Source organism: Mustela erminea, chromosome 17 (genome assembly GCF_009829155.1).
Source record: "Mustela erminea isolate mMusErm1 chromosome 17, mMusErm1.Pri, whole genome shotgun sequence".
Taxonomy (NCBI): Eukaryota; Metazoa; Chordata; class Mammalia; order Carnivora; family Mustelidae; genus Mustela; species Mustela erminea.
Genome location: NC_045630.1, coordinates 69180718 through 69204128, shown reverse-complemented (window position 1 = coordinate 69204128; position 23411 = coordinate 69180718). Strand labels below are relative to the sequence as shown.

The following is a 23411-nucleotide window of genomic DNA, read 5'->3' as shown; positions in this document are numbered from 1 at the left end:
AATACACAGCAAATCACTACGAAGCATTAATGTACTTTCCTCTCTGGATCCTTCCATAATATTTCCTTTTTTTGTAATAAATGAATATCTTTCATTAAAAATAAAAATATATACACACAATTTTGATTCATAGTCACTGGGACTTCTGTACAGTGTAGCCCCTAACTAACCTGATGTCTTCAGTGCACATCTGTACTTGTCAGAGTATGCTCATCGGCACCGTGTACGGCGCGGCTATTCAAATGTCAGTCTTCTTCGTCCATTTGTGCGTTTACGCTGCCCTCTTCAAACCCTCACGAAAGGAACCCTGTCTCCCCCATCCCCACAGCACCCTGGACGTCGGCATCTTCACAGCAAGCTCTGCACAGACGCGCAGAGGGGAGCGTGCCTGGGTTCGGAGCTCCATCTGTTCGTGTGCAAGAACCACAGCAGACAGCTTCTGCCCACACCACACACGTGGGTCGGCCCTTATTCTCGGAGCACCTGTTTGCCACAAACGTGGGAGAGTCATTCAGGAAGGTCTCTTCTGAGTTCTTAGCTTTTAACTCCTTGGTGGTGGAACCTGCCGTGTCACTCCTGACTGATAGACAAGGTCGGCTCCCCGCCGCTGAGCTCTGCTTGCTGTGCGCCTCCAGATTCTCATTTTTAGTAGCATGTGGATCCCACGGCAGGAGAACACACAGGAAGAGCCACGCGGGCAACAGGAGAGACCACAGATGGCTGGCACGTGGCTCTGGCTGTCTGCGTGGCACTATTCGCTCTCCGGAGCACTCAGTAAGGTCAGCCGGTAGGTAGGACAGTCCACACCTTCCTACTCTTCCATTCATCTGTCCTGACATGTGAACAACAGCAGCAAATACGGAGTTTTACAGAAGGAGGACTGTCCCCCTCCCCACCAGCCCCACAAGCCATCACTGCACTTGCGCAGTCCACCCTGACCGCAAGCGCTCGCGCCTCCCAGGCCGGCAGCTTCCGGTATTTAGGGCGCATCAGGACGGGATCCCTATGTCACAGCCACCGAGGACTCTGACTCAGCGACAGATGAGGCCTGGAACCCGTGCCCGTGACCATCACAAGCCGGCACGCCACACACACGACCGTGATTCAGGTTCTTGGGGACAAGGCCAGGAGCAGCACTGCCTCGGGCTCCCAAACGCCTGACACCCAAGGCCCTGCCTGGCCTTTCCTCCTCAACGGCCACCATCTCGGCTCTTTCAGCCACGCTGGTGGGAATCAGGGAAAATCAGGGGACGAGCTGCTGCCATCACGGATAAAGCCGTGAGGACCTGCCTTTGTTCTGGCCACTACTGTGTCTTAGCTTGGGTCTAAGGACAAAAGGAGGCAGAGCGTGCTGACGAAGGGTCACACCCATTCCACAAAGGCTTTCTGTCCCGGAGCCAGAGCCTTCTTCAACGGCACACCGTCCAAGGGCAGTAAGCTGGTCTCGAATTCTAGCAGCATAACAAACTGATTCGGCAACATGGGGCCATGCAACGAAATTCTCGAAGATTTCTATGAAATGGACAGAACCACATCTGTCCTGGTCACGCCTTTCTGCAGAGACTCAGCCTTGGTGTCATGGAATGTGGGTCGGTGGGTAGAAAAAGGCAGTGTCGATAAGCAAACATCAAGAGATTTATAAATCCTGAAAAATACCTGCAATCCCTCCGGATGGCGAAGCCGTCATGGTGGGGAGGGGCTGTCACAGTTCCCTTTATACCGGTGTGATTTCTCCCCACTGTGTTGTTCCTGTAGTTACAATGCAGGGACTAGAAGACTCCTCGGAGGACATGTGCTCTCCTGGCATATGTCCTCTCCTCACTGGCACTGCTGTCCAACATCCTTCCGAGGCCCCACTCCATTCCCGCCTCTCACGGAGCGGTCTCCGAGCCACCCTGTGCTGGAACATGGTCTCCCTCTCGCCAAACGCTGCAACAGCATTCATGCCACCGTCAGAGTCGAAGTTTGCTCACTTCATTCATATGAGTTGCTCTGTGCATCTAACATTGGACCAGGCACCGTTCGTGAGCATTTTAATCTATGCCATAATGATTACGCTCCTTCTCTCTCGTGACCTTAGCACCGTCTCGTAAAAGGAGAGCAGCCAACACTTGCCGAGCCACAGATCACATAAGGAAAAGCTCCGTGATGTAGATTTGAGACTCACTCTGCGTCTTTCACTTCTGCTGACTTCTTCCTGCCTGACCTGCGCGGACACTCATTCAAGCTCTCTCCACCGGAACCAGACCTCCTCTCGTTTATCTTAGAGCGTGACTCTTCCCCACCGGTGAATCACACGTGGCTGTTCTTAGACGGCTGGAAAGAGTAAGGATGTGCTCTGCTTGCACGCGATTTGAGTGTTTAAGAACGTGTGAGTCTTCCACAACACAGCTGAAAAGAACATTCTGGTCACTCTCCACTGAAAAGTCAAAAAGGATCAAGAACAAAATTTCCCCTGGGGCGCCTGGGTGGCTCAGAGGGTTGGGGCCTCTGCCTTCAGCTCAGGTCATGATCCCAGGGTCCTGGGATCGAGCCCCGCGTTGGGCTCTCTGCTCAGCAGGGAGCCTGCTTCCCTTCCTCTCTCTCTGCCTGCCTCTCTGCCTACTTGTGATCTCTGTCTGTCAAACAAATAAATAAAATCTTTAAAAAAAAAAAAAGAACAAAATTTCCCCGATTCCATCAAAAGAATGTGACATCATCTGAAATGACTATAAACAGAGACAATCCCTCACATCATGCAAATCTACAGAAGTTTATGGCATCAAATGAGGCCCAATTCCCACTAAATACACACCAGATCCCCGACGACAACCGTCCTACGGTTTCTGTCACTAGATGGAAGTGGGGAGTCTGAGTCGCAGCCCGACACCACACAGGCTGCAGCAGGGAGAAGCCAACGCTGCTCCTGCCTAAGCGAGGAGTGTTTCCTGTCTGCCCTGCTTCTGGAAACGCCATCGCTTCTGGAAAGGCCATCGCTTCTGGAGACGCCACTGCGGCTTCCACACGCACCGCGACTCTAGCCGCGCTGCCCCCGCAGGCGCCACGCACCGCAGCACCGCCCGCCCACAGCGTCCCCAGGCAGCACGTGCGGCACCGAGACCGCGGGCTTGTGACGGAGCCCAGCCCCCGTGAGCTTTCCCTCTGGACTGTGAGGCGCAGCCTATGGCTCCAAGTCCTGACGCAGAGACAGAGCAGGACCTCAACAGTGCGCCCAGGACCACAGGAAAACCACAGGCGTGAGGATGGAACCGACAGACAGAAAGGAGCACAGACAACAGCTCCGGGGACAGAGGGAGGCCCTGCGACAGCGGGCTCTCCTGCCTGGCCCTGGTCCCGGTCTGGCTCCAGGCAACTCGCGTCGAGCCTGGAGGTGGCGCAGGCGTTAGGAGGACCCTAACGAGCGTGCATCTCCGAGTGGTCCCTGCGTGCTCAGGAACCATGGACAAAATCACTTCAGTTTTTACCTTTCAGGGGACGATCCTTCGCGTCCCAAAGACTCCCCAAAGGGCTTGTGAGCAGCACCCCAAAAGGACTAGAGCCAGTGATCCTGCGACAGCGACAGGTGCTGAGGACCAGGGCTGCGCTGTGGGGTGACTTCTCGAGTCATGTGTCGCACACTGGAAACTAACGGGACATGTGCCAACTGCGCTCGAAGAGGACATATGCCCCAAAGGGAAGGGCACTTAACTACTGATTCACAGCAAATTCCGAGTGACATAAATTAAACTCAGGGAACTGAGAACACCCCCTTCCTCTCTGCTGCTGGCTAATGAAGATTTCACCACCGAGAGCGCGGACAGAGAGCGCGGACAGAGCAGGAGAAGTGCCCAGTTTCACCACCGAGAGCGCGGACAGAGAGCGCGGACCGAGCACAAGTGCCCAGACAGACCCACTTACCCTCGTTGCCCACGTCATCGTTCATGAGCCCCCCCAGCCACACCTTCCAGTCCTCGTCGTCCGCGGTATTGGGGTCATACATGTCTGGGGTGATGTCTGGAGCCTGGAGCTCGGCCTCGAGCTGCCCCAGGGGAACGTCTTTCAGAGGCATCTTAGAGCGGGTTCGGAACGCAATGAGGCTGTCGTCCATGGGCTTGCCGACAAAGAAGGGATAACACATGTCACTCCGCGCCTGGGGCTTCCCGACTCGCCAAACCTCCTCGGACCTGCACCCTTTCCTCCCTGCCTTAAATCACGAGGTCTCCCCTCAACAATTTGGGTTTCTAATTCTTGGAGAGACTTTAAGGACAGTGATGTCAGTTTTCAAACCGACATCTCAAAACGTCTAGAGCAGCTTTTCCAAGACACGATCTACCGTCAAATCCATCCTTCTGAAGCGTATGGAGGAGTGCATCTTGCTGTACCCACAGAGCTGGGGGCCATCACCAGTATCCAACTCCAGGACATTTCCCTGTACCCCAACCCTGCTGGCGTTTGCCCCCGCCCCGCCCCCGCCCCGCCCCCTCCCCGCCCCTGACCAGCACTCGTCTCCCGGCTGTCTGCGGGTCTGCTCAGGCTGGACGTTACACATGGGGACTCCTACAGGATGTGGCCTTTTGTCTCTGGCTCTTTACTTAGCCTGACGCTTTCGGTTCATCCGCACACGGCGGGCGTCCGCACCGCACTCCTCCTCACTGCAGGACGACACCCCTTCCACACTTCGGTGCGGGAAGCCCATGCTGTTTCCACTTCGGGAAAGCTTATGTGCGGAGTGCCACCAAGAACACCTGAGCACCTGCTGTGACCTGGGCATACGTTTCGCATTCCACTGGAGCCACACGGGGAGCTGCAGTAACTCTGCGGAAACACCGACCTACCGGCCGCTCCGCGCCCCAGCGGCATCGCGGGGGGCCCTCCGTTCCTCCGCATCCCTGCCAACGCTGCTGTTCTCCACCCTTTTTCTAATAACCAGCCTAGCGGGGGGACTGCTGCCTCGTACTTCTCACGTGCAATTCCCGGCACCGAGGGTGGGCCTGCTTCCGCGCGCTCGCGGCCCGGTGTGTGTCTTCTTCAGAGAACGAGCTACGCACAGACTCTGCCCACTTCCAAATGGTTGTCTTTTCATTACCGGGTCACAAGTGTCATCTCATGTTACAGAAACAAAGCCCGTCATCCTTTGCTTTCCTCTAAGAGTTTTCTACTTCGAGCCCTCATACTTAGGTCAATGGACTCTTCTGCATTAAGTTCTGTAACTGGCAAGAGGTACAGGTACTTTATACTTTCGGATGTGGCGTTCCTACCTGTCTGACCCCATTTCTTTCCCCTGGACCCCATCTGGCACCATCTGCCGAAAAGACTACTGTGGCACCATGACTGGTCTTGGCATGCAAGTCCAAAATCAGTCGGCCGTGAACGTAAGGATTTACTTCTGGACCCTTGACTCTATGCCACCGATCCACGGGACTGCTCTTCTGCCAGGACCAACCTGTGTTCGCCGCTACTAAGACTCTGTAATAAATTTTACAGGAAGCATAGACCTCCGACTTGTTTTTTCAAGATTGTTTTAGCTATTCTGGGTCCCTTGTATTTCCACGTGAATTACAGGATAAGCCTATCAATTTCTGCCCCCAAAAAAGCAGCAGTTGGGATTTGGAGAGGGACGGTAGGAAGTCCTCCCTGGAGGGCCGCAGCCGCCTCCTAGCAGACTCCATGGTTTCCTCCCTCGCCCTCTTCCAGAGTCCTGCCCACACCGCAGCCAGAGCCAAGTGTTTAACGTCAATCAGAAACTATCATACAAAGCTTTTCAAAGGTGAAAATAAAATATAAGCTCCTTATTGTGTTCCTAAGACCCTCATGACCTAGCCCCTGCCGGGCTCTCTGTCCTCACCGCTACTCCTGCCCCCCATGGCCCCCGGGCGTCAGCTTGTTCCTGTGTCAGCCACACATCAAAGCTGTTCCCACGTCAGAGACGCTGAATGTGCTGTCTCCTCTGTACAGGACACCTTTCCCAGACCGTTTAGACGCACGGCTCCTAATTCAGATCTCAGCTCAAATGTTACCTCCTCAGAAAGCCTTTTTTTTTTTTTTTAAAGATTTTATTTTTAAATAATCTCCACCCGGCATGGGGCTCGAACTCACAACCCCGAGACCAAGAGTCAGATGCTCCACTGACTGAGCCAGCCGGGCGCGCAAAGGAGCTGCTGCTGGATTTCCAGGGGAAGCACTGTGGGGGGCGTTACCCAACTTCTCGGCTCTCATTTAGCTCGTAGCACTGAACGCAACTGGAAATCATGTTTATGGCGTCTCTCTCTCTCCAACAGACTAAAACATCCAAGAGGAAAGACCACTCTCTTGTACACTGCTATTCCCCAATTCTACCACTAGAGACGTGTACGTATAAATGGTTGTACAAAACACTGTGACCCCCCCAAACATTACTACACACCCCAAAGCAGTGATTAGGTTAAATGACCCTTTCGAAGTGTTCCACTCACCATTCTCTTTTTAAATTTTCAGACAGACATATTTTTCATTAACCTACAAGACTGGTGGAGAAACCCCGAAACATTCAAACAAATTGGCTAACTGGGATTCAGAAAGTCAGCAGCTGATAATTACCAGAGTCACGACTTTTCAAGCAAGAATAAGCAATGAATGCTAAAACTGGTGGGCAGAAAGATGTCTGGCCTCAAAGGATATCCCCCTAAGATACATATTAGTGAATTTAACAAGGAAAAATAGCATCATGATGAGGAAATCAAGCAGACACCACCATAACCATGAGATCCCAATTCACACAACAGGTGCCACATGCCTCCTGATTTGATGCACGGGGAAGGATGTGTCGATTCCAGGGTGTCTGTGAGGATGTCACCGGAGTCTAACTATGAATACCAGAAAAACCTAAGCTGAGAAACACTCTGTAAAATAGCAGTCTATACAGATCAAAAATGTCGAGGTTATGAAAGACAAATACTGAGAAACTGTTCCAGATTCAAGGACGCCACAAGGGCGCCGGGCCGGCTCACGCAGAAGAGCGTGGGACTCTTGATCTCGGGTCGTGAGCTGGAGCCCCACCCTGGGCACAAAAACTACTTAAAAACAAACAACAATAACAACAAACATGCTAGGAGACAAGACACTAAGTGTGGTCCTAGACTGGGTCCCGGAACAGGGGAAAATGTTTCTTTTTCTACAAAAAGCACTACTGGGACAACTGGTAAAATCTAAGAGCCTTTACTAGATTAGATACTACAACTTCTTTTCATAACGGAACATCCTCATTTTTAGAAAGTCAATTCTCAATTGTCTAGACCGCAGCATGCTGTAAAGGGACGCAGGTCAACAAGCACGTGTACACGGAAGCAGCCGGGAGTGACAAAGCAGCCGCAGCAGAGGCTACACTCCAGGGGACCCGGTGCAGGCTGTTCCCCTGTGCCACATTTTCAAAGGCTGTCCACAGAGTTGCAGGGCTGCAAACACAACCGCACAAACCAAACAGCACCCAGGACCTGCCCTGCGGACGCTCACTCGTCTGCCCCACGACGGCGCCTGCCCGTCTCCCTTCCCAGCCTGAGCGGCGGCAACGCTGCCCCGAGCAACCTGCGCAGGGAGGCAGTGGCGCGGTTTACCTGAAAGGAGTCCATGCAGACGGGACTGGACGCCAGCTCCTCGTCCACGGCGTGCAGCTTCTCCATGAAAGTACTGTCCCTGCTCTGCTTGGGCTTTGGGGGCGGCGGGGGCCCCATGGGCACCACTTCAGCACTGATGTGCCTGACAGCAGGTGCGCTGACTTTCTCGGCCTGATCACAAGAGGCATCTGGGTTAAAAAACGAAAGGGAAGGAGGGAGGAGAGGAGACAGAGGAGGAGGAGAAAAGGACAAAAAACAACACGGCGGGAAGACAGGGGCACGTCCTTCCTGTATCAGGGATCTTCCTCTTCCTCTTCCTGCCCAGACAGAGCTCCAGAGAAACAAAGCACAGGCAAGTACATTCATCTAATTAGGTTCTATCTTCTTTCCACTGTAGCCAACAGGATGCTACTTAGGTTACCGAGAGAGAGAGATCTAATAAAATTGGCTTCAGGACAATATTAAAAAAGATGACAGAGTGTGGGGGGCTCCTGGGGGGCTCAGCCGTTAAGCATCTGCCTTCGGCTCAGGTCATGATCCCACAGTCCTAGGATCGAGCCCCACATCAGGCTCCTCCTTCTCCCTCTCCCCGTCCTTGTGTTTCCTCTCTCACTCTGTCAAATAAATAAATACTATCTTAAAAAAAAAAGAAAAAGAAAAAGACAACAAAGGCAGAAAGAAGCATCTTGGCCCCCCAGTGAGAATGCAAAAAAGCGCTCTCCCTTCGACGAGTCCCACTTTTCCTGCCAACTGTTCACTCACTTAAAGGACTTTGTTTTGTTTTAATTTAACTTACTTATTTACTGAGAGCACATGAGAACACGCACTAGCAGCGGGAGGGGCGGGGGAGAGACTCTCAAGCAGAATCAGTGCTCCGCGCAGAGCCTGACACCGCCTTGAACTCACATCCCTGACATCATGACTTAAGCTGAAACCAAGAGTCAGGCGCTTCCCTGAATGGGCCACCCAGGCACCCCAACTTAAAGGACTTTGGAACCTGAACGGTCAGAACTAGCCACAAGGACCCGGAAGATGCCGGCATGAAGAGTGACTGTGAATCCTGGCAGCTCGGTCACCAGGCACGGCCAGCCTGCTCCATCCCCCCGTCCCCCACCTCCCCTGTACCACGCGGACTCACCTCTGACAGCACACCGGCCTCCTCATCGGTCTCCGTCATCTCGGAAGACGGCCTCAACCGGGACTTCTTCGCGCCCCGTGGAGACGAGGCGGTGCTCTCGACATCACTTTCCAACAAACTCTAAAAAACAAATCCGGTTCAGGTTTCCATCCCTGACCGTGCCTCATCCCTCTGAGTCTGATATATCCAAGAAAATGAACCAATTTAGTAAGAGAAAATAAAAGTCAAATAGAAGTTTAACACTATGAGGGGAGCACAGAGATCAGACTGTTCTCCTCATCAGAACCGCAAGACAGGGGCGCCTGGGTGGCTCAGTGGGTTAAGCCTCTGCCTTCAGCTCAGGTCACGATCTCAGGGTCCTGGGATCCAGCCCCGCATCAGGCTCTCTGCTCCGTGGGGAGCCTGCTTCCTCCCGCCACCACCCACCTCTCTGCCTACTTGTGATCTCTGTCAAAAAATAAATAATTTTTTTTTTTAAAAAGGTGCAAGACAATGGTCTAAAATCCTTCTACAACAAGTCAAATACACTAAGAAACAGAGTATCACCCAACAGTGAAAATGAGCACAGGGCAGCCCATAAGCAACAGTATCGACAAACCACAAAGGAATAATGAGGAAACAAAGAGAACAAAAAAGCCAGACACAAGTATGCATCTCCTGAGGTTCAGAACCAGTACAAAACTGGACTAGGGTGTGTCGTGCTGCATCCCCAGGCGACAGAACTATAAAGAAAGAGCACAAGGGACACGCTGGCTACACTATGTTAAGGCCTTTGGGGGACACTTCACGACCACTGGCCTCGTGATGACGTAGGCTGTATTTTTCAGTGTTTAAGCTGGGCACAGTTCTGTGTGTCACACGTGGGTCCTAGTTCACAATGCAAAACATGAGATCATCAAGGGAGTCCGAGGAGGAGAAAACAGCTCTCAGTCGGTTTTAGGCGATGAAACGAGCAGGAAGAGGAAACGTGTCCCGCTGCTCTCTACAGACCAGGGCACAGCGCTAAGGAAGCCCTCCGGAGCCCCGTTCGTCCCAACGCGCGACCGACGCTCACAGGGGACACTGACCTCCTCGGCCGTCTCGTCCTCTTCCTCGTCGTCCGGCTGGTACTCCTCGTCGGACGAGTCGTCCTCCTCCAGCTGGATGTCCACAAACTGAGGAGGCTACGTACGGACAATCACAGAAAGAACTGAAGTCTCGGGAAACACGAACCGCAGGTGTTTGACAAAGAAGAGAAGAGCGGGCAGGAAGAAACGCGCCGGAGCGCGAAGAGCGGCCAGAGCCGGCGGGAAGAGGCACAGAGACCCCCAGCGGGAGCGGAACCGCAGAGCGGCGGCGCGAGACCAGGCCAAATTAAAACGAGAAGACAGACCCCCCGAAAGTAACCAACAGAAAGAAGGTATGGGTTTCAAGACTGATGAAGTCTTTCTGGAAAAGAACAGGAATTACCTCTTCCAAGTTTACCTTAATTTCATTGGCCTTCTTAATGGGTGAGATATTCCATGTCGGAATCACCTACCAACAAAGAATGTAAATAATTACGTTCTCTTAGCAGAAAGAAATGGGTTTTCATTTCCGCTTCCTCTTCCCCATCACAAAGAGCCACGGACCTAACGTGCGGCTGCGGTGAGGGAGGGATGAGCTGCCCTGAGGGGACAAAGAGTCTCTGTGAGAATTTGCCAGAAAAAACAGAGAACAGACTGTATTCCCATCACTAGTATTCCTGCCTTAACGCTAGTTAAGACTCTGTGTAATCCATAAATACAGAAAGTATCTGTCTCACCTACTTTATTATTCTTTTTTTAAATGTAATTTTTCTAAGTAAACTCTACTCTCACCATGAGCTCGAACTCACAACCCCGAGATCAAGAGTCACAGTCTACCCATGGAGCCAGCCAGGTGCCCCTGTCCTGCCTACTTTACATCACAACTTGTGTTCACCTGGAACAATGAACTTGGAAACTACCTGTAAACTAGAATAGTACACACACCTAAGGTATCATAGGAACAGCAGCCTTCGGGCGGCAGTATTTTCTTAATCAATTACGAAAACCCATCTTAAGTTTGCATCCTGGCAGCTAGCCACGACAATTCTTACGGAATGATTTAGGGGTGAAGTACCAAGTTGTCCCCAACTTATTTTCAAATAGATACAGGAAAAAAACAAGGGATAGATATAGAGATACAAAGCAAAAATGGTAAAATTTTAAAGATATTAAATCTAAGTGGGATACAGATTCATTGTAAAATTATGACAACTTCTTGTATGTCTTAGAATAGCAGAGTTGGGGGCGCCTGGGTGGCTCAGTGGGTTAAGCATCTGCCTTCTGCTCAGGTCATAATCTCAGGCACCTGGGATGGAGCCCCATGTTGGGTTCCCTGCTCAGCAGGGAGTCTGCTTCTCCTGCTCCCTCTGCCCCTCCACCCAACTCATGTATGCGCACGTGCTCTCTCTCTGAATTAAATAAAATATAATCTTTAAAAAATAAGTAAAGAGGGGCACCTGGCTGGCTCAGTTGGTTAAGCATCTGACTTCCGCTCAGGCCATGGTCCTGGGGTTCTGAGACCAAGCCCTGCATCGGGCTCCCTGCTTAGCAGACAGGCTGCTTGTCCCTCTCCCTCTGTCTGTTCTTTAAAATATTTTATTTATTTATTTGACAGAGAAAGAGAATGTGTGCACAAGCAGAGGGAGCAGCAGACTCCCGCTGATCGAGGGAGCCTGATGTTGGGTTTGATCCCAGGAGCCCAGGACCATGGCCTCAGCTGAAGGTAGATGCTTAATGACAGAGCCACCCAGGTGCCCCTAAATAAATAAAGTTTTTTTAAAAATTTTATTTATTTGATACAGAACAAGAGTGAAAGAGAGAGAGTGGGCACCAACTCCAGGAACAGAAGGCAGAGGGAGCAGAGTCCCTGCCAAGCAGGAGCCTAATGTGGAGCTCAATCCCAGGACTCCGGGATCATGACCGGAGCCAAAGGCAGAAGCTTAACCGACTGAGCATCCAAGTGTCCCAACAGAAAATCTCTTTTAAAAAATTAGTAAATAAAAAAACAATAGAGTTGGGGTGAGATTTTTTAAAGAACTTTTTTAAGGCTCTTTATATGCTGCTGACAAAAAAATGCCCCTGGAGTGTGTAAGTCCTTGGGTTCCGTCTCCACAAGGAGCCTTAGGCTCCCCACCTGCCCTTCGCCCCGCCCTGTTCCGGCTACTTCTCTCACTCAGTTGAGCCAGGAGCCATACAGGGTGAGGGGAATGATCGGACGCCGGTCCACACCCCTTCCCATGTTTGTGCCCGAACCAGCTCCGTTCCCTACAGCCAAAGCCACCGGGACAGGGAGCGGCAGCGCCTGGGACGGTGCTGAAGTCAGCCTACTGAGCGTTAAGAAGTGAAGAGCGGTGGGCTCTAACCCTCCCTCCCCCACCTACACTGTGGTCTTGGCCCGTCCAACTTCTCTGCATTCATTCATGGCTTGTCAGTACAATCCAGAGCCTGACCTGGATCTCTTTGTTTCCAGATCAAATATGGAATTATTGTTACTCGTACTCTGCACGTCAGGAGACTCACACAGCTTCGTCTCACTGACAGCCGCTTTCATCACAGCTACCACATGTGCTCATTTGGGAGGGTTACCTAATTCCTGGAGAAAGATGAGATTTCACTCTATGCAACCAGGCTGAGCCCAACGGAAAAAAGAACACAATGTGGCTGTCACAAAAAGCCAATGCTGCTAGGCCGCACCGGGAGGAGGGCTGTGTCTGGAACACAGAAGGTCCTAACTTCGGTCCGCACAGCTAACCCCCATCCGGGCCAGGAACTCCACATCAAGCACTCTTCAAAGGATATGGACAAACCAGGCACATTCGGAGAAAAGGATCGGGTTGGTGAATGTACTCACAGCCTTGTTTGTCAAGTGAAGCCCGATAAAAAAAAAAATGGGGGACATTTAGCAACCAAAGAATATTATAGAAAACACACTAGTTTTCTTCTGCTAGAGGAAAGGTCAAGCGGAAGAAGAACAGGTTCATTTCTTCTATGGGGCTGCGGAGAACAGACCCAGACAAAGGGACAAAAACAACAACATGCATTTGCGGTCCACTAGGGAAATCTTCGTCACTATCAGAGATAAACCAGACGGCCTCACGCCCATTGCCTGCCTGTGACGGACACGGAACACAAACTGGACAGGCGCTTGCTGAGCAGGAAATAAATGGGTCCCAGCATGTGCTACAGAGTACAGAAGCCTTCCTGTGGCTCTCATCCCCCACTGTGTGCGAAACCACCACCTGCTGTTTCCAATAATACATATTCCCAGGCCCTACACCTGGGTCCTATTCTGGGTCTGAGGGGCACCATGCAACACGCAATTTCAGTGAGCGCTTGTGAGAGACAGGGTGACCTAATACAGTATCCCCTGGGACACACTTGGAAAAATACTCCTCTAAACCCTTTGCCACGTGTCCCCTGAACAGAAAGGCTGCTCTGGCTCAGGGCTTCCAACTGTGTCCCAGTCTACTGCGTGGACAGAACGGCAGGACACCCTCGACGACGGACGTGAGGAGGAGGGCTCTGGACGCTGCCTCCACTCATCTTTTACAAATATTTCTTTGAAGGAGGCAAACCAAGCCTGTGATAAATCTTTCCTATTGTTTTTCCCCAGCAAATAACCTAGAATTAGACCTTATTTACCAAATGAAAAGAAAAAGACAAAAACAAAAAAACAACACCCACCACTCCTTTTTCCACCACTTCCTTCAGTTTCGAGCGTGTCATTTTGGGTTCCTGAGGCAGGAAAATGAGAAGGAAACAGTCAGTCACAATCTTCATGTGAACGCGGGGTTCCGCGATGCTAACTCTGCCCCCTGCCCGAGTGTCTACAGACTCCCGAGCGACCTTCCCTGCTCGCCCGTCGACAGCAGCTCTGCCCCGCGCAGGGAAGGGGAACCTCAGCTACTCACGAACATCGGCATGTCCTCCGTCTCGCTGATGGCTGCTTTCATCATCGCCACCACGTGCTCATTTGTGATGACTTCCTGCAGAAAGATGAAATCCCACTTTATGCAACAAAGACGTGCTAACGAGAGAACAGCCGCTTCCCTGTGCCTCCGCTGGACACGGAAATGGCTTCCAGGTGGGGGAAGGCCGGCTCTGGCCAGAAGCACCCAGGTCCAAACTGCAACAGAGCAAGGAAGCCGGACGCCACAGCTACCAGAAGCAGGAGTGCAGGTGCGGGTAACTGACTCTACGCGTCTGGGAAACGGTAACCAGCAAGGAAGGTTCTATAATCAGCCGTGCGGATACCCCTGCGTGCACAGCTTAGGCTATGCCCTGGGCATCGCTGCGGACCTCCAGACCCACAGAAGAGCGCGCCCACTGCAACATTACTGCCTTCAGGCGTGCCAAACTGGCAAGGCAGTGGAGGAAGAGCGGACCGGTGTACCTGCCCAGGTCCTTCCAAGTGGCTGCTGAGTGCAGCGGGGCTGGGGCACGGGCACCTCCCAAAATCAGCCAGTCCCACACTAGGAGCCCGGGAGCCCTGCGTCCTGCCCCCGCGCCCAGGCCGCCCGGCACGCACGTGCAGGATGTTGCGCACGTTGACCGCGGTCAGGTTGTGCTGCTTGGCGCCGTCCTCCAGCGTGCGGTCCAGCGCGGCGTCCAGCTTCAGGTCGCAGGCCCACGCCCCGCCCTCGGGACCCCGGCCGTCCCGCCTCCGCTTGGTGCCCCTCCTCTTTCTTCGCTTCCTCTCGCTTCCTTCACCGCCCCGCTCTGCTGCAAACAGACCAGGAACACCATGAGACTCTCAGGACTGCGGCTCCCAGAACCCGTCCCAGCGAGCCAACAGCAACAGAAAGGAGGCTGCCGGCCAGCTGGCCTTGGAAATGAAAACGGCAGGTGCGGCGGCTACAGGGGGCGCGCGGCAGCCGGCCCTCTACACGACAAGGACGGAGTTACTCCTGCGAAGAACCGGAGGAGGCCAGGACTACTGCTTTTCCCATTGTACAGATGAAGAAACTGAGGCAGAGAGAGTAAGAAACTTTCCCAAGGGCTAGTAATGGCAGAGACGGGCTCGGAAGCCTTGCACCCCAACCCTGGCATCCATAGTCCTAATGACTACCGTGTGCGGCCCAGATGATACACCAGAAACCCCGGCTTCATGTCTCCGCGCTGGGCGGCCTCGGCAGGAGTCTCATTTCCTTCTTCTGCAAATACAGACATGGGCCTCTCCGGGATACCATGAAGGTTAAGTGAAATAATATAAACCAGAGTGCTTTATGCCAGTGAAACAGTGTACAGTGTAATCTGTCATTATCATTACCCAGTTCAGAAAAGAGAAAAACAAGAAGGAAAGGATAAAACTCTGAACTGTACCAAAAAAGGAAAGGGTGGAGGACAAAGTCACCTCCGTTCTACAAGGGCACATAACCAGACGAAAGGAAAAACTTTTTTCTTTTTCTTTTTTTTTTTTAAGATTTTATTTATTTATTTGACAGAGATCACAAGTAAGCAGAGAGAAAGGAGGAAGCAGGCTCCCCGCTGAGCTGGGACACCTCCCCCTGCCCCTGATGCTGGGCTCGATCCCAGGACCCTGAGATCATGACCTGAGCTGAAGGCAGAGGCTCAACCCACTGAGCCACAGAAAAACTTCTAGATTAGCAGAATCTGCAAAGTCTGCAAAGTCTTGAGATACATTATCATGTAATAGAGGTTCTCACCCTTTCAATGCTTTCAGGCCTGCTACCCTCTGAAAACAAGGATTAGACAGGATTAACATAAACATGACCTTCTCTGTCTAAAAAGATTTTGTGACCTTCAAGCCATACCCTGGCAATATTTACATAGCGAAAAGTTATTAGTGACTTCCAACAATTGCTTCTGCACTTGTGAACACACCCCGAGAATTTGATAAATGTGTACAACTCTTAATCCAGTTAATTGTTGTTGTTGTTGTTGTTTTTAAGATTTTATTTATTTATTTGACAGAGAGAGATCACAAGTAGGCAGAGAGGCAGGCAGAGAGCGAGGAGGAAGCAGGCTCCCTGCCGAGCAGAGAGCCCAACGCGATACTCGATCCCAGGACCCTGAGATCATGACCTGAGCCGAAGGCAGCGGCTTAACCCACTGAGCCACCCAGGCGCCCACAGTTAATTGTTGTTAAGGAGACAATTAGATGTGCAGACACTAATAATCACATTACTCACTGCAACATTAACTATTTTAGCAAAAAGACGGGAAAAGTACTAAATTTTAGCAAAAAGATAGGAAACTACTAAATGTCCAACATTACAGGAATGGTAAAATGAGCACCGGTACAAACATACACCGGACTGTAACAAGAGCCACTAAAACTTGTCTTCTTAGCGGCGCCTGGCCAGCTCAGTAAGTACAGCAAGTGACACTTGATCTCAGGGTTGTGGGTTTGAGCCCCACCTTGGGTGTAGAAATTACTTAAATAAATAAAACTTTTTTTAATGGTCTTTTCAAGCAAGGGAGAAAACAAGTAAAAATGTCTACAAAGAGCTTTAAATAATATGGCAATCTTTCTGATAATGATTTTTAAGGGAAAAAAAGAAAAGGCAGAATTCAAACATGCACATCTCAGAGTGGTACCTTCTGAATCAACCGTGCTGCTTCAAGGTATGACCCACAAGAAGACACCTGCAAAGAATTACAAAACCTCCCAAAGCACCTAAAGAATGATAAAGCTCTTTACCACTTGTATTTTGAGAAACCAGCAAAAGGGGAATTACACACCGACTCCCTAAAGGTCCTTGTGTATCTCTCTTCTCGCCTCACCAGTTCTCCACCCATTCTCTCCGCACTGCTCCGGACGGCCTCTTTCCAGTGCCCCCACCGTCTTGCACCCCCGCTCACACAGACCAACCGAGCCAGGCCTCAGCTTCTGCCACACGCCTTCCCTCCTCATCTTCCCTGCGCCACAGCAACAATGACCCAGGAGAAGAAGAACAAGGATTTCGGACCCCCATGGAAGCTCCTATCTTACCACGTTATTAATAACAATATCAACTGCAAAATTTAATCTAAGGGCACCTGGGTAGCTCAGTGGTTAAGCCTCTGCCTTCTGCTCAGGTCATGATCTCAGGATCCTGGGATCGAGCCCCACATCGGGCTCTCTGCTCAGCGGGGAGCCTGCTTCCTCCTCTCTCTCTGCCTGCCTCTCTGCCTACTTGTGATCTCTGTCAAATAAATAAATAAAATCTTTTAAAAAAATTTTTAACCTAGAGGGGAAAAGTTTCAAAGAGATGACATAAGTTCAAACTATTAACACCATACTAGAAACAAGAAAGTTTGTTAACGGGGCGCCTGGTTGGCTCAGTTGGTTAAGCAACTGCTTTTGGCTCAGGTCATGATCCTGGAGTCCCAGGATCGAGTCCCGGATCAGGCTCAGTGGGGAGTCTGTTTCTCCCGCTGACCTCTCTCTTCTCATTCTCTCTCTCTCTCTCTCAAATAAATAAATAAATAAATAAATCTTTAAAAATTTTGGGGCACCTGGGTGGCTCAGTGGGTTAAGCCTCTGCCTTCGGCTCAGGTCATGATCCCAGGGTCCTGGGATCAAGCCCTGAATCAGGCTCTACACTCAGCGGGGAGACAGCTTCCTCCTCTCTCTCTGTCTGCCTCTCTGCCTACTTGTGATCTCTCTGTCAAATAAATTAATAAATAATCTTAAAAAAAAAAAAGGTTAACTAAAACATCACCAAAACAATAAAATCTTCTTTATAAAATTTAGACATACAAAATGTAGCCAAAATCCACAAAGAAGGCCAATGAAGGAAATATACAAAGGAAGCAGCTAAACTTTATAAAATTTTATATAGTCAGCTGATGAGGAATCGAGCTATCCTTTAAAACAGAGCTTCTCAAACTGTCTTTGACAAAGAGCTAGTTTTGCTTTTGACCAAACCATTACAGATTTATATTTATTTTTTAAGATTTTATTTATCTACTTGAGAGAAAGAGAGAGAGCATGAGAAGGGTAAAAGGCAGAGGGAGATATGGACTCCCCGCTGAGCAGAGAGCCCCATGCAGGACTCCATCCCAGGACCCTTGGATCATGACCTGAGCCGAAGGCAGACGCTCAATGACTGAGCCACTCAGGCGCCCTAGACTTATATTTTTATAAAATAAAATTAAGAATGTAGCCATCATGTCAAATGTTACAAAATTTCTAAATTTTTACTCTGGGTTTCCATAAATAATTTGTTTCAAACCAGTTCTCAAATTGGCACTGGTTCTCAGACCCTACTTTGAGTAACAATGCTTTAAGATATACATTGAAACACTTAGCCCGACTAAAAATACCATTTAAAAAAATGAAACAAAAATTACTTAAATAAGACCCTCGTATATGTATATATACATATACAGTGGCTCAGTCCTTCAGCGTTTGCCTTCAGTTCAGGTCGTGATCCCAGGGTTCTGGGATCCAGTTTCTCATCGGGCTCCCTGCTCAGCGGGGAGTCTGCTTCTCCCTCTCCCACTCCCCCTGCTTGTGTTCCCTCTCACGGTCTCTCTGTCAAATAAATAAATAAAATCTTTTTAAAAATTATTTAAATGAATTGTGAAGAAAGTTTATCATAAAATTTAAATGCGCGTATTTCTCCTGGAAAAATCAGAAATAACATAATTTCATTTAGAGGCGCTATCTTATAAACAACCCATCAAAATGGGGTTAAAAAGTCTAAACTGCATGGCACGTGTCTCTCCTCTGATCTCTGATCTCACTGCGGAGTTGTTATTAGGAGTACAGGAAGGATGGAACACAGCCGAACTCCGACACACCGCACCGAATATTCGGAAAAGAGCAGAGAATTCCACTGTTTGTCACACTGTTGCTGAGCTAATCCTTTATCTTCTTTTTTTTTTTTTTTTAAAGATTTTATTTATTTTTCAGAGACAGAGGGAGAGAGCGCGAGCGAGCACAGGCAGACAGAGAGGCAGGCAGAGGCAGAGGGAGAAGCAGGCTCCCTGCCGAGCAAGGAGCCCGACGTGGGACTCGATCCCAAGACCCTGGGACCATGACCTGAGCCGAAGGCAGCGGCTTAACCCACTGAGCCACCCAGGCGCCCCAATCCTTTATCTTCTAAAACACTGGGATTCCACTGACTCTGAAGAGCTGAAATGTAAACCTTAAAAAAGGAAGCCCCTCTATAAAGATCAGACTAGGAAAAATGCAGAACAAAATCTAATTTTTTCCTTCCATGAGAAAAATGGAACGTGGTTGAAAACAAGAGATTCCTGCTAATCAGAGCTGATGACGCACCCGGCGCAGTCGGAGCTGATGACGCACCCGACGCAACTAGAGCTGACGACGCACCCGACGCAACTAGAGCAGACGACGCACCGGCGCAGTCGGAGCGGACGACGCACCCGACGCAACTAGAGCTGACGACGCACCCGACGCAACTAGAGCAGACGACGCACCCGACGCAACTAGAGCTGACGACGCACCCGACGCAGTCGGAGCTGACGACGCACCCGACGCAACTAGAGCTGATGACGCACCCGACGCAATCAGAGCTGACGACGCACCCGGCGCAGTCGGAGCTGACGACGCACCCGACGCAACTAGAGCGGACGACGCACCACCCGACGCAACTAGAGCAGACGACGCACCCGACGCAACTAGAGCAGACGACGCACCCGACGCAACTAGAGCAGACGACGCACCCGGCGCAGTCGGAGCTGACGACGCACCGGCGCAGTCGGAGCGGACGACGCACCCGACGCAACTAGAGCTGACGACGCACCACCCGACGCAACTAGAGCAGACGACGCACCCGACGCAACTAGAGCAGACGACGCACCCGACGCAACTAGAGCAGACGACGCACCCGGCGCAGTCGGAGCTGACGACGCACCGGCGCAGTCGGAGCGGACGACGCACCCGACGCAACTAGAGCTGACGACGCACCACCCGACGCAACTAGAGCAGACGACGCACCCGACGCAACTAGAGCAGACGACGCACCCGACGCAACTAGAGCAGACGACGCACCCGACGCAACTAGAGCAGACGACGCACCGGCGCAGTCGGAGCGGACGACGCACCCGACGCAACTAGAGCTGACGACGCACCACCCGACGCAACTAGAGCAGACGACGCACCCGACGCAACTAGAGCAGACGACGCACCCGACGCAACTAGAGCAGACGACGCACCCGGCGCAGTCGGAGCTGACGACGCACCCGACGCAACTAGAGCAGACGACGCACCCGGCGCTGTCGGAGCTGACGACGCACCCGACGCAACTAGAGCTGACGACGCACCCGGCGCAGTCGGAGCTGACGACGCACCCGACGCAACTAGAGCAGACGACGCACCCGACGCAACTAGAGCAGACGACGCACCCGACGCAACTAGAGCTGACGACGCACCCGACGCAACTAGAGCAGACGACGCACCCGACGCAACTAGAGCGGACGACGCACCCGACGCAACTAGAGCGGACGACGCACCCGACGCAACTAGAGCGGACGACGCACCCGACGCAACTAGAGCGGACGACGCACCCGACGCAACTAGAGCGGACGACGCACCCGACGCAACTAGAGCGGACGACGCACCCGACGCAGTCGGAGCGGACGACGCACCGGCGCAGTCGGAGCGGACGGCGCACCCGACGCAACTAGAGCGGACGACGCACCCGACGCAACTAGAGCGGACGACGCACCCGACGCAACTAGAGCGGACGACGCACCCGACGCAACTAGAGCGGACGACGCACCCGACGCAACTAGAGCTGACGACGCACCCGACGCAACTAGAGCAGACGACGCACCCGACGCAACTAGAGCGGACGACGCACCCGACGCACCTAGAGCGGACGACGCACCCGACGCAACTAGCGCGGACGACGCACCCGACGAAACTAGAGCGGACGACGCACCCGACGCAACTAGAGCGGACGACGCACCCGACGCAGTCGGAGCGGACGACGCACCGGCGCAGTCGGAGCGGACGGCGCACCCGACGCAACTAGAGCAGACGACGCACCCGACGCAACTAGAGCGGACGACGCACCCGACGCAACTAGAGCGGACGACGCACCCGACGCAACTAGAGCGGACGACGCACCCGACGCAACTAGAGCGGACGACGCACCCGACGCAACTAGAGCGGACGACGCACCCGACGCAGTCGGAGCGGACGACGCACCGGCGCAGTCGGAGCGGACGGCGCACCCGACGCAACTAGAGCGGACGACGCACCCGGCGCAGCCGGAGCGGACGGCGCACCCGGGTCTCCGGCAGCGACGCGGCCTCCCCGCCCCGCCAGCCGCGCAGCCGCTCTCGGGAGCCGGCCTCGACGACACTGCTGTTCGGCGCAGGTGAAACCTGCCCCCGAATCAACCGCGGAAGCACACAGAACCCCGCCGACCTCCGGCAACCCGGGTTTGCGCTGCGCGGGCCCGCATACACGCGGGTTGTTTTCACACACACAGTCCGGGGCGCCCGGGCGGCTCAGCGGCTTGAGTGTCTCCCTTCGGCTCAGGTCACGATCCCGGGGTCCTGGGAGCAAGTCCCGCGTGGGGCTCCGTCCTCGGCCGAGAACCTGCTGCTCCCCTGCCGGCGCGCGCGCTCGCTCTGACGAGAGACTCTTGGCAAATAAGTAAGGGGCGGGGGCGGGAGGTCGGGGAGCGCGGTGGTGGGCATCAGGGAGGGCACGGATTGCGCGGAGCCCTGGGTGTGGCGCAGAACAATGAGGGCTGTTATGCTGAAAATAAGTTTTAAAAAATTTTAAGTAAATAAATAAATGGAAATAAAAATAAATACAGTATAGTGAATGTATTTCCTCTTCCTTAGGGTTTTCATAACCTTTTCTTTATTCTGGCTCACTTTGCTGCAAAGACCGCGTAGATGTTACACACAAGAGAAAACATGTTCCTCACTACCCGTGAGGCTTCTCTGGTCAACAGCAGGTTGCATCTGAGAGGTCAGAAGTTCTATGTGGGGGGCGCCTGGGTGGCCCAGTGGGTTAAGCCGCTGCCTTCGGCTCAGGTCATGGTCCCGGGGTCCTGGGATCGAGCCCCGCGTCGGGCTCTCTGCTCATCGGGGAGCCTCTCCCTCTGCCTGCCTCTCTGCCTGCTTGTGATCTCTCTCTCTGTCAAATAAATAAATAAAATCTTTAAAAAAAATTTTTTAACAGGGGCACCTGGCGGATTCAGTCGGTAGAGCACATGACCCCTGACCTCAAGGTCTGAGTTCAAGCCCCACAAGGGAAGTCCAGCTTAAAATAAATAATGACAGAAACATAGACAGAAACAAAGATAGATACAAATAATAAAGAAAAGCAAAACTAAATATATTTTGTTTCCAGACAAAATCTGACATAATTCACTGACATAAATAAGACCAGGTTCATAAGAAATACTAAAGGAAAATCTTCAAAAGGAAAAAAAAAAAAAATCCCAGATAAAGGCAAAGCAAAGAACTTCAGGATGAGGGCGCCTGGGGGGCTCAGTTGTCAAGCGTCTGCCTTCAGCTCAGATCATGATCCCAGGGTCCTGGGATCGGCTCCACTTTGGGTTCCGTGCTCGGCTTGCTTCTCCCTCTCCCACTCCCCCTGTTGTGTTCCCTCTCTTGCTGTGTCTCTCCCTGTCAAATAAAATCTTAAAAAACAACAACAAAAAAACTTCAGGATGAATCAAAGAGCACCAGAAAGATTAACTCTGTGATGAATGTAAATGAATACTGACTGACTAAAGTACTGAAAATAACATCTTAGGGATTTAAAACTTACAAAAAAGTAAAATATAGTATTAATAACACAAAAGACAGGAGTAGGTACATGGAGTGAAATTGCTTGCTATAAAGTTCTTGTATTGTTTTGGATGTGGTAAAAGTAAAAATTTAATAATTGTTTTTTTAAGTTTTTTATTTATTTCAGGGAAGACAAGAGAGCACACGAGCACGTGCACGAGCAAGGGATAGAGAGAACCCCAAGCGGGCTCCGGACTGACTGGGGAGCCTGCGGCAGGGCCCCATCCCACACCCCGAGATCACGACCACAGCCCAAACCGAGAGTCAGACACTGAACTGAATGAGCCCGCGGAGCTGACTGGCCCAGCTGGTAGAGAATGGGACACCTGATGTCAGGGTTGTCCCTTCAAACCCCACACTGGGTACAGAGAATACCAAAAATAAAGTCTTTGTAAGAGGCTCAGTCAGAAGGGCATGCGACTCTTGATCTGGGGTTGTGAACGTGAACCCCACATGGGGTGCAGAGATCACCTACCTAAGCAAAACTTGGGGCGCCTGGCAGGCTCAGAAGCTCCGGCAGCCACCTCCTGCCACCTACGAGCTCAGGTCACGATCTCCCCAGGGCAGTGAGGTTGGGCCACGCATTGGGTTCTGTGCTGGGCTCTGTGCTGGGCGGGGGTCTGCTTAAGATTCTCTCCACCCCTCCCTGCCACATGCATGCATTCTCTCTCCCTCAAATAAATAAATAAATTTTTATTTAAATAAATAAGACTAAGAAATAAAATAGGTAGAACCGAAAGGAAATACAGACAGATCCACAGTTAAAGTTGGAGACCTCATTATTTCTTTCCCGGTAAGTGACAAACAGACCGCCCCACATACAAAGCTGTAAAAAGGGAAGAACCAGACAATGCTATCAACCGGCGGAATCAGCTTTGAGAGAACAGTCAGTCGCTTCCAAACAACAGAGTGCCTGCTCTCTTCGAA

At 51.8% G+C, this 23411-nt stretch overlaps 1 protein-coding gene across 20 annotated transcripts in view; it reads right to left on the bottom strand.

The window, feature by feature from the left end:
* GON4L (gon-4 like) overlaps nucleotides 1-23411 on the bottom strand; it is a 67749-nt gene that overhangs the window by 30539 nt on the left and 13799 nt on the right. For 15 of the 20 annotated variants that reach the window (XM_032318709.1, XM_032318710.1, XM_032318712.1 and 12 more), the window contains 8 exons: nucleotides 14281-14474; nucleotides 13664-13738; nucleotides 13437-13487; nucleotides 10156-10221; nucleotides 9774-9869; nucleotides 8707-8826; nucleotides 7569-7739; nucleotides 3898-4090 (listed from right to left, as the gene is read on the bottom strand). In XM_032318709.1, the coding sequence (XP_032174600.1) occupies nucleotides 3898-4090; nucleotides 7569-7739; nucleotides 8707-8826; nucleotides 9774-9869; nucleotides 10156-10221; nucleotides 13437-13487; nucleotides 13664-13738; nucleotides 14281-14474 (966 nt within the window). Of the gene's footprint in view, nucleotides 1-2167; nucleotides 2307-3897; nucleotides 4091-7568; nucleotides 7740-8706; nucleotides 8827-9773; nucleotides 9870-10155; nucleotides 10222-13436; nucleotides 13488-13663; nucleotides 13739-14280; nucleotides 14475-23411 lie in introns of those variants that run through there. The other 5 variants (XM_032318713.1, XM_032318717.1, XM_032318718.1 and 2 more) reach the window with 3 other exon arrangements.